Genomic DNA, 12030 nt, shown 5'->3' with positions numbered 1-12030 from the left:
GGCAAGTGAGGCCTGCAGTTCTTTAGACATTGTCCTGGGGTCTTTTGTGACCTCTCAGATGAGTTGTCTCTGCGCTCTTGGGGTAATTTTGGTCGGCCGGCCACTCCTGGGAAGGTTCACCACTGTTCCATGTTTTTGCCATTTGTGGATAATGGCTCTCACTGTGGTTCGCTGGAGTCCCAAAGCTTTAGAAATGGCTTTATAACCTTTACCAGACTGATAGATCTCAATTACTTCTGTTCTCATTTGTTCCTGAATTTCTTTGGATCTTGGCATGATGTCTAGCTTTTGAGGTGCTTTTGGTCTACTTCTCTGTGTCAGGCAGCTCCTATTTAAGTGATTTCTTGATTGAAACAGGTGTGGCAGTAATCAGGCCTGGGGGTGGCTATGGAAATTGAACTCAGGTGTGATACACCACAGTTAGGTTATTTTTTAACAAGGGGGCAATTACTTTTTCACACAGGGCCATGTAGGTTTGGATTTTTTTTCTCCCTAAATAATAAAAACCATCATTTAAAAACTGCATTTTGTGTTTACTTGTGTTATATTTGACTAATGGTTAAATGTGTTTGATGATCAGAAACATTTTGTGTGACAAACATGCAAAAGAATAAGAAATCAGGAAGGGGGCAAATAGTTTTTCACACCACTGTATATATATATCATTAAGTTATAAAAGGGTGGGCCACATTATTCCAACAGCTACCTCTCATATCTCATATCTCCAGACACTTGGGTTCATTTCCCAGTCTGCCAACAATCTGTATGAAGTCAGCATATTCTCACTCTACATGTCGATTTCTACTGATATATTCCATTGTATTCCCACCTCCCAAACACCTATAACTTTCTAGAGTGTTTGGTGCATTTAAATTGTTATGGACCTGTAAGTGGTGTATGTGCCCTACAATGGACTGGTGTCTACTCCTATATTGTCAGGCTAAGGTTCAACTACCTGCAACAGTGCACTGCATTAAACTGCTATTGAAAATTAATGTTTTTTTTTTACTATTATAATAAATACAAGAATATAGCTCTCTGAATAAAGTGGATCTGATCATGAGCATCTTTTTCATTATCATACAAGAAAGTGAAAGCCAACTTCAAAGTTCTAGTAACAATACTGCACTGCTTAATTTAAAATAAAACAAAATTACATTACAAATAAAGCAGGAACACAGATGAAAAAATATGGAACAGGTTAATTAGGTTTGATTACAGTAAATCTTTACAGTAGTTTCCTGTAAAGTCTACATCTGGTACAATAAATAATTCATAACAAGAGTTATTTAAAAGTTTTGCATTAAACCAGAAAATGAAGGTTTTCACCATTACAGTAAACAAGGAAAATGTAATTGTATTAAATAAAAACAAAAAAAAATTATGACAACTGTTTTCTGAAACTCGTTAAAAAAAAGCTTATAAATCTTTTTAGCTGCTTACCTCCAGACACTGGAGCATCCATAAAAACAGCTCCCATTTTTTCCGCTGCAGCAGCCATGTCCTTGGAAACAGAAGGATCAATAGTGCTGGAATCTATTAAAAGCGAGCCCTTCTTCACTTTCCTGCAATTTAGTTAAACACAAGCCAAAAAAAAAAAAATAAAAAAAACTTAACCGGAAATGTTGAAAAAACAAAATGCTGTCTGTCAAGGTATAAGCTAACACATAATATCACTGTAAAGACTCTCGTCACAAAACAAACAGCATTAAAAACAGAACAATAGATCAATCTCTCTCTTTGTCCCTCTTCTGGTTTAACAGTCAACTTTGAAAATTACAATTAACAATTTATTAAATAAATGTTTTGTTAAGGATAAAACCATTCAAATGCTAATGGTAACAAATTTGACCTGATTAATCCAAGTTTGGGCCAGAATTTAACCCAGTGCAAAATCTTGCAATGAAATTAATTCCCTATGGTTTATCTATACTGTATTTAGCAAAAAAAAAAAAAAAAACCCTAAAACTAAACAGGATGAAGTCAGCTGTTGGCCGAAGACCATTCTTTGTCAATTTCAGTCCTTGAGATCTACAGTGGCTGCAGTTTTTGTCAGAACCCAATTTCTAAATTAGAAGATTAATTACTGCTCTTGAATCATTTACTGCTGAAGTGAAACATTTATGCTTCAATTAACCTACTTATTAAGATTGCCAACTCTTAACGTCTGTTGTTCTTGAACAGTTGCATTCGTCAGGTACTCGTTTCTTCCTAAGCAGGTGCCAATTAACAATGACATGCAAGTGATACAGGAACCAGCAGCTAACTCAACTAACCATCTAACTCAATCCCATTTGCAATTGTGTGTGTTCATAATGAAATATCCATTTTAATAAAATATTTTGAAAGGAAAAAAGGTCTAAAAATTAACATCTGCTCTGGCACACAAATCATTTGAACAAGAATCCTCTGTAAGATAAAATTCAACATATAAAATTGACCTGATGTGGCCAACTTAAACAAACATTTAAGCTTATTGTTTAATTTCCAATATCATCAAAATTTGGTTAATAATTAAGAAACTAGGTTGGAACAGCATCCTGCAGCCACTGAGGCCCTCTAGGACCAAACACTGTGAAACTTTCTTTTAGATTAATCACTTCCAAATATGGTCAGCCAATATCAGAAAGACAGACAAATAGCCAGATGAAATACTACTATAAAATTTTCCCTAGACTATTGGTAGTGCTAAACAGATTGTGGTTTCCCCGACCTTTTTACATAGTGTGATGGAAGCTTAACAGTAGTTTTTTCAGCATTAAAGATTTGTGTGTTATAGAAACAGTTCTTTTTTTTGTTATTAATCAGATAAATATTTTACTGTACATATCCTGCTTGTATCCTTTTGGATTGTAAAGTAATTTTTTAAGGTGAGTTGCAGTCATTTTGTATTGTATTATAGATAGATAGATAGATAGATAGATAGATAGATAGAGATACACATACTCCAGCAGCACCTTACTGATACAAAAACCAATATTAAATTAAAGATTAAATTAATAAATTTGCAAAAACCTCAAGTAAACCTTTTTCACGTTGTCATTATGGGGTGTTGTGTGCAGAATTCTGAGGAAAAAAATGAATTTAATCCATTTTGAAATAAGGCTGTAACATAAGGTGGAAAAAGTGATGCGCTGTGAATACTTTCTGGATGCACTGTACATATACACACATATATACATATTATATATATATATATATATATATACATATTATATATATACATATACAGTGGTGTGAAAAACTATTTGCCCCCTTCCTGATTTCTTATTCTTTTGCATGTTTGTCACACAAAATGTTTCTGATCATCAAACACATTTAACCATTAGTCAAATATAACACAAGTAAACACAAAATGCAGTTCGTAAATGGTGGTTTTTATTATTTAGAGAGAAAAAAAAATCCAAACCTACATGGCCCTGTGTGAAAAAGTAATTGCCCCCTGAACCTAATAACTGGTTGGGCCACCCTTAGCAGCAATAACTGCAATCAAGCGTTTGCGATAACTTGCAATGAGTCTTTTACAGCGCTCTGGAGGAATTTTGGCCCACTCATCTTTGCAAAATTGTTGTAATTCAGCTTTATTTGAGGGTTTTCTAGCATGAACCGCCTTTTTAAGGTCATGCCATAGCATCTCAATTGGATTCAGGTCAGGACTTTGACTAGGCCACTCCAAAGTCTTCATTTTGTTTTTCTTCAGCCATTCAGAGGTGGATTTGCTGGTGTGTTTTGGGTCATTGTCCTGTTGCAGCACCCAAGATCGCTTCAGCTTGAGTTGACGAACAGATGGCCGGACATTCTCCTTCAGGATTTTTTGGTAGACAGTAGAATTCATGGTTCCATCTATCACAGCAAGCCTTCCAGGTCCTGAAGCAGCAAAGCAACCCCAGACCATCACACTACCACCACCATATTTTACTGTTGGTATGATGTTCTTTTTCTGAAATGCTGTGTTCCTTTTACGCCAGATGTAACGGGACATTTGCCTTCCAAAAAGTTCAACTTTTGTCTCATCAGTCCACAAGGTATTTTCCCAAAAGTCTTGGCAATCATTGAGATGTTTCTTAGCAAAATTGAGACGAGCCCTAATGTTCTTTTTGCTTAACAGTGGTTTGCGTCTTGGACATCTGCCATGCAGGCCGTTTTTGCCCAGTCTCTTTCTTATGGTGGAGTCGTGAACACTGACCTTAATTGAGGCAAGTGAGGCCTGCAGTTCTTTAGACGTTGTCCTGGGGTCTTTTGTGACCTCTCAGATGAGTCGTCTCTGCGCTCTTGGGGTAATTTTGGTCGGCCGGCCACTCCTGGGAAGGTTCACCACTGTTCCATGTTTTTGCCATTTGTGGATAATGGCTCTCACTGTGGTTCGCTGGAGTCCCAGAGCTTTAGAAATGGCTTTATAACCTTTACCAGACTGATAGATCTCAATTACTTCTGTTCTCATTTGTTCCTGAATTTCTTTGGATCTTGGCATGATGTCTAGCTTTTGAGGTGCTTTTGGTCTACTTCTCTGTGTCAGGCAGCTCCTATTTAAGTGATTTCTTGATTGAAACAGGTGTGGCAGTAATCAGGCCTGGGGGTGGCTACGGAAATTGAACTCAGGTGTGATACACCACAGTTAGGTTATTTTTTAACAAGGGGGCAATTACTTTTTCACACAGGGCCATGTAGGTTTGGATTTTTTTTCTCCCTAAATAATAAAAACCATCATTTAAAAACTGCATTTTGTGTTTACTTGTGTTATATTTGACTAATGGTTAAATGTGTTTGATGATCAGAAACATTTTGTGTGACAAACATGCAAAAGAATAAGAAATCAGGAAGGGGGCAAATAGTTTTTCACACCACTGTATATATATATATATATATATATATATATTAGTCTTTATTTAAGATATGAGAGAGACACTGGGTTGCCAATGCTCTCAAAGAAGAAAAGCTCGTGCGGTGGACTTGTTTCACAGCAAAATGCACTTTTGATATTTACTTTATAAAGAGAATTTCCACTACCTTTTCAAACGTTTTAACTGTTTTCCACCTATCTTAGAGCCAACTTTAATGATTAAGAAGCTATTTAAATAATAAATGCAGCCACTATACAAGTACCACAAGACAGCAAAACATCTGGAGAGCCACATGTTTACTTATTCTTGTATGTATTAACTTTACTACTTTATTACTTTAAAGACTTGACCTAGTTGTAAGCTCTTGAGATATGGAAATCAAAAAGCCCATGCAAGGACAACTCTAATGACTGAACGTTGATGTTGGCATGTTATTACCAGACTTCACTACTGAGTTGCAAATATTTATAATTTGAGACAATGGAAGGATTTGGAAGTTATCAGGAATGCATCTACTTGGTTGACCTTGAAAGGAACGTCTTGCACAAATTTCTCTTGGTAAGCCTTGCTTAGTGGCATGTTATTACCAGACTTCACTACGGAGTTGCAAATATTTATAATTTGAGACAATGGAAGGATTTTGAAGTTATCAGGAATGCATCTACTTGGTTGACCTTGAAAGGAACATCTTGCACAAATTTCTCTTGGTAAGCCTTGCTTAGTGTTGCAATAATCAGTAATTCTCATGAATTTACAATCTGATCATGCATCATTTGTTCAAAACGTGAAACTAATTAAAGACTTAATTAAAGCTTTAATAGAGATGATTTTATATTCCAGCCTTCTTATTTTTTAATGAAAATGATATAAATGAAAAAGTACAGAGAAAGTCTTGGTTGCATGTGCTAATCAACAATCTGAACTCCAAAAAATGTCAACTGAGCAAGCAATTAAAATAGTCCTTTTGGAAAACTTTCCTACAGCATATAGACCTATTCTCTCTATGTCCATGAAAAAAATAAAACAAAAAAGTTAAAAGGCATAAAGTAAAAAAAAAAAAAAAAAATACAGTACAGTATCCCCACACTTGTAAACAATTAGAGTCACAATAAAGATTTACAGCCTGAATCTTCAACAAGCTTTACCAAAGATCAGTTCTTTGTTTCAGGTTTTGTTTAGGTTGGGGAGTGGAGGGTCTCGGCATTTCTATATAATGTTGTCATCACTGGAGGGCCAAGTCAAAACAGTAGTCATCAAAACAATTTGTATTTGCATTTGAAATCAATTTGGTAAATGACAATCTTGTAATTTGAGTAGCAATAGAAAAAAACAAGTGATAATAAGGATGTGCATGCATAATTAGCGCATTTGTTATGAAGAACCCAATGAGGCACACATACTTTAAAATTCCATTTGATCCTGTATATACTTCTATGACATGTGGACTCGATGGTAACATGGTGATTATCCTATCTGCTTTGTCAGCAACCTCAGCTGGAGAATCCAAAACCTACAGAAAAAAAAAATACATATTAGAAAAATTGATTTAAGCCTAGAACTATCCAGAAAAAAAAATATTGCAATAATTTAAAAAAGGGAATAATATTTCTAAAGCGTTTCAAAAAGTAGACTTGCAATATGCCGCTACAGTAATCCCTCGCTACTTCGCGGTTCACTTTTCGTGGATTCACGACTTCACGGATTTTATATGTAAGCATATCTAAATATATAACGCGGATTTTTCGCTGCTTCGCAGGTTTCTGCGGACAATGTGTCTTTTTACTTCTGGTATTTGCTTCCTCAGTTGGTTTGCCCAGTTGATTTCATACAAGAGATGCTATTGGCGGATGGCTGAGAAGCTACCCAATCAGAGCACGCAGTTAAGTTCCTGTGTGCTGCTGATTGGCTCAGCGACGGAGTGCTGCATTAACCAGGAAGTCTCATCTCACTCATTCAGCATTAACATGCTCTTGCTACTGCATTCAGGGGATTATCACCTTCATCGTCATCATTTTTACTGCGCAGCATATTCATCACCATCATCACGTCATATATAGCTACATGTACTTCGCTATACAGTAAGTGTAAACTTATCTATCGATTTCATATTGCTTAGCAGTTGTCCCTGTTATTAATAGAGTAAAGGGTGGGTTGTAAACAATACAGGGAGGGTTTAAAAACGTCCAAATACACGTTAAATAATTAAATAAATATGGTGTCCCTACTTCGTGGAAATTCAGTTATCGCGGTCGGCCTTGGAACCTATCTCCCGCGATAAATGAGGGTTTACTGTATACCTTTTCTCATTCAATTTTTTTGTTCTTTTAAACAAACTCTGATCAGCAAGTACAGTGTAGTATTATATTCTTGAATACCCTACTCCCCCACGAATTAAAATACTACCTTCTCCTAAATACTCTCAAAACACCTACAGTCTTCTTCTTTCGGCTGCTCCCGTTAGGGGTTGCCACAGCGAATCATCTTCTTCCATATCTGTCTGTCCTCTGCATCTTGTTCTGTTACACCCATCACCTGCATGTCCTCTCTCACCATATCCATAAACCTTCGCTTAGGCCTTCCTCTTTATCTAATCCCTGGTAGCTCTATCCTTAGTATCCTTTTCCCAATATACCCAGCATCTCTCCTCTGCACATGTCTAAACCAATGCAATCTCGCCTCACCGACTTTGTCTCCCAACCGTCCAACTTGAGCTGACCCTCTAATGTACTCATTTCTAATCCTATCCATCCTCGTCACACCCAGTGCAAATCTTAGCATCTTTAACTCTGCTACCTCCAGCTCTGTCTCCTGCTTTCTGGTCAGTGCCACCGTCTCCAACCCATATAACATATCTGGTCTCACTACCTTCCTGTAGACCTTCCCTTTCACTCTTGCCGATACCCTTCTGTCACAAATTACTCATGACACTCTTCTCCACCCTGCCTGCATTCTCTTCTTCACCTCTCTTCCACAATCCCCATTACAATGTACTGTTGATCCCATGTATTTAAACTCATCCACCTTCGCCAACTCTACTCCCTGCATCCTCACCATTCCACTGACCTCCCTCTCATTTACACACATGTATTCTGTCTTGTTCCTACTGACCTTCATTCCTCTCCTCTCTAGAGCATATCTACACCTCTCCAGGGTCTCCTGAACCTGCTCCCTACTATCGCTACAGATAACAATGTCATCAGCAAACATCATAGTCCACGGGGACTCCTGTCTAATTTCGCTTGTCAATCTGTCCATCACAATTGCAAATAAGAAACAGCTCAGAGCCAAACCCTGATGTAATCCCACCTCCAGCTTGAATGCATCCGTCACTCCTACCACAGACCTCACCACTGTTACACTTCCCTCATACATATCCTGTACAACGCTTACGTACTTCTCTGCCACTCCCGACTTCCTCATATAATACCACATCTCCTCTCGAGGCACCCTGTCATATGCTTTCTCCAGGTCCACAAAGATGCAATGCAACTCCTTCTGGCCTTCTCTAAACTTCTCCATCAACATCCTCAGAGCAAACATTGCATCTGTGGTGCTCTTTCTTGGCATGAAACCATACTGCTGCTCACTAATCATCACCTCACTACTCTTTCCCATAACTTCATGCTGTGGCTCATCAATTTTATTCCCCTGTAGTTACTGCAGTCCTGCACATCCCCCTTATTCTTAAATATTGGCACCAGTACACTTCTTCTCCACTCCTCAGGCATCCTCTCACTTTCCAAGATTCCATTAAACAATCTGGTTAAAAACTCCACTGCCATCTCTCCTAAACACCTCCATGCTTCCATAGGTATGTCATCTGGATCAACGGCCTTTCTATTTTTCATCCTCTTCATAGCTGTCCTTACTTCTTCCTTGCTAATCCATTGCACTTCCTGATTCACTATCTCCACATCATTCAACCTCTTCTCTCTCTCGTTCTCTTCATTTATCAGCTTCTCAAAGTACTCTTTCCATCTGCTCAACACACTCTCCTCGCTTGTGAGTATGTTTCCATCTTTATCCTTTATCACCTTAACCTGCTGCACATCTTTCCCAGCTCGTCCCTCTGTCTAGCCTATCGGTACAGGTCCTTTTCTCCCTCCATAGTGTCCAACCTCTCATACAAGTCATCATACCCCTTTTCTTTAGCCTTCGCCACCTCACTCTTCACCTTGTGCCTTATCTCCTTGTACTCTTGTCTACTTTCTGCATCTCTCTGACTATCCCACTTCTTCTTTGCCATCCTCTTCCTCTGTATTCTCTCCTGTATTTCCTCATTCCACCACCAGGTCTCCTTTTCCTCCTTCCTCTTTCCAGATGTCACGCCAAGCACCCTTCTTGCTGTCACCCATACTACATCTGCTGTAGTTGTCCAGCTGTCTGGTAACTTTTCACTGCCACCAGTGCCTGTCTCACCTCCTCCCTAAACTCAACCTTGCAGTCTTCCTTTTTCAACTTCCACCATTTGATCCTTGGCTCTGCCTTCACTCTCTTCCTCTTCTTGATCTCTAGTCATCCTACAGACCATCATCCTATTCTGCTTAACTACACTTTTCCCTGCCACCACTTTGCAGTCTTCAATCTCCTTCAGATCAACTCTTCTGCATAGGATGTAATCTACCTGTGTGCATCTTCCTCCACTCTTGTACGTAACCCTATGTTCCGCCCTCTTCTTAAAATACGTATTCACCACAGCCATGTCCATCCTTTTGGCAAAATCCACTATACTCTGACCGTCTTCATTCCTCTCCTTGACACCATACCTACCGATCACCTCCTCATCTCCTCTGTTCCCTGAACCAACATGCCCATTGAAATCCGCTCCAATCACCACTTTCTGTCCCTTGGGTACACTGTTCATCACTTCATCCAACTCACTCCAAAAATCTTCTATCTCACCCATTGCACACCCAACTTGCGGTGCATATGCACTAACAACATTCATCATCACACCTCCAATTTCCAGCTTCATAATCATTACTCTTCCTGACACTCTTTTCACCTCCAAAACACTCTTGACATACTGTTCCTTCAAAATAACTCCTACCTCATTTCTCCTCCCATCCACACCATGATAGAACAATTTGAATCCACCTCTAAGGCACCTGGCCTTACTCCCCCTTCCATTTAGTCTCTTGCACGCACAATATATCAACCTTCCTTCTCTCCATCATATCTGCTAACTCTCTCCCCTTACCAGTCATACTGCCAACATTCAAAGTTCCTACCCTCAGTTCTACTCTCTTTACTTTCCTCCTCTCCTACCTGCCTCCGGACACGTCTCCCCCCTCTTCTTCTCCTGTTTCAGCCAACAGTAGCCCAATTTCCGCCAGCACCCTGTTGGCTAACAGTACTGGTGGCAGTCGTTGTTAACCCAGGGCTCGACCGATTCGGTATGGAAATTTGTATTGTTGTTCGCATATTGATTTGGCAAAATTTTACACCGGATGCCTTTCCTGACGTAACCCTCCCCATTTATCCGGGCTTGGGACCGGCACAAAGAAACACACTGGTTTGTGCATCCCCTGTGGCTGGGTTTCAAAACACCTACAGTAGTACCTATCACCTCAAACTATATTACATCATAAAGCATCACACAGCAAACATTGTATAGAACTGCCTGCTTTAGAATGAATTACTGTACTATGAAACATATTTTGATTCAATAAACATCTTAGACATCTACAGTCTAAGTCAACTCTGTGTTCCCTGTTTTTTACTGTTCGAGTTTCTGTAGGTGTATTCAAATATAACAGCCTAAATTTACTGCATCTACACAAGAGTGTGTAGATTCTTAAACAGCCAAAGCTGATTTTTCCAAGTGAATTTATTGAAAGATATGTGCAGGAAATACCCAACACCGATAAAGATAGAAGAGCCTAAATCAATACTAGATACCAAAAAATGGTCCAGCCCACAGATCTTTTTAAAATAACCTTAACACACTAACCTTGTTATATACTGTACATACTTAATTTAGTTGCTGCCAGCACCAATGATAGACAGAAATTTATGATAAAAATGTATCAGCGTCCTCTTCTAGATGAAAAAAAATACAAAATTACAGGAATTTTTCACTCTATGAAAGCCTCAATCCAGAAAGCCATCTTGCAAGTATCTACAAATAGCTGCAGAAGTCTTAGATTCTAATTTTGATTTAAAGGAGGATAATACTGATGAGACAGTAACTAACAAGTTATTGAGGATATCGTTTCTGTGGAAACCCAAACAGCCCACTGTCGAATTTAGACCTTCTTCTAAAAAAGAAGATGCCAATAGTGGTGTGTCAGGCAAAGAAACTGAGGTAAGATTACCTTTTATTAGACTACAGACTAGGGAAAAAGTTTAATAGATAATGTCAGTCTGCATCAAGAGTATCATAATGCATATTAATTAAAATTGTAACCTTACTCTAAATCACAGATTCCAGAAAACAACTTCTTGTATGTATAGTTTTATGAAGTTTTCGGTATGCATGACAATTGGCAAGTCTTATTAACAAATGCTAGATGTCTTTTAATGTAGACTGTATATGTAATGGGATAGAATTCAGTGTTTTAAAGAAAATTATATTTCTGTGTGTTGCTTAGTGTATGTAATGGGCTATAAAAACCAGTGTTTAAAAAAAAAAAAAAAAAGGCAAAATTCCTGGAAAATTCTGCTACAGGTTATTGTTGATGGCTATCTACTGACATAAATATTTACCTGTCTTGTAAAACAGTTACCTGCTTTGAATAATCAGACTGCTTTGATTAGCATCTCATCCATAAACAATGTGGTGATACAGAACTGCCTGCTTCCTTTGAAAATGAATGAGTTCTGGGGACATTGGTTTCTAATCAAGTACTTCTTGACAGTTGACAACAATACTATTGGTGAACCAAAGTAAATGTGTTTATACTATTGTTCTGCAGAGGAAATTGGCATGCACCTTTGTTTAACTTATTGTCATGTTGATCTATGCAGAGATTGAAACATTTATATTTTTTGGGGAAATGAGAATAAAATAGAACAGAGAAGTATGGTCCGAAACTTGTGACTGCAATCTGCTTCTTTTATGCTTTTTCACTATACACCCTGTAGTGTACAGTGGCTCATACCAAGCCCAGGTTCCCCTAGCCTGAGGCCGGTAACACATATTACAAATATGTCATGCACAATAACTATGTTACCTCTAAATAATTCT

The 12030-nt window shown here is 38.2% G+C and overlaps 1 protein-coding gene across 1 annotated transcript in view; it reads right to left on the bottom strand.

Annotated features, from left to right (window-relative positions):
- The window catches only part of hibadhb (3-hydroxyisobutyrate dehydrogenase b), a 156601-nt gene that overhangs the window by 131687 nt on the left and 12884 nt on the right, over positions 1–12030 (bottom strand). Inside the window, exons 3-4 of the mRNA XM_028818231.2 lie at positions 6242–6351; positions 1444–1565 (exon numbers count right to left, since the gene is read on the bottom strand). Coding sequence (XP_028674064.1) covers positions 1444–1565; positions 6242–6351 — 232 coding nt within the window. The remainder of the gene's footprint in view (positions 1–1443; positions 1566–6241; positions 6352–12030) is intronic.

This window comes from Erpetoichthys calabaricus, chromosome 13 (genome assembly GCF_900747795.2).
Source record: "Erpetoichthys calabaricus chromosome 13, fErpCal1.3, whole genome shotgun sequence".
Taxonomy (NCBI): Eukaryota; Metazoa; Chordata; class Cladistia; order Polypteriformes; family Polypteridae; genus Erpetoichthys; species Erpetoichthys calabaricus.
The sequence above is the reverse complement of the archived record's forward strand: the minus strand, read 5'-3'. Positions and strand labels throughout refer to the sequence as shown.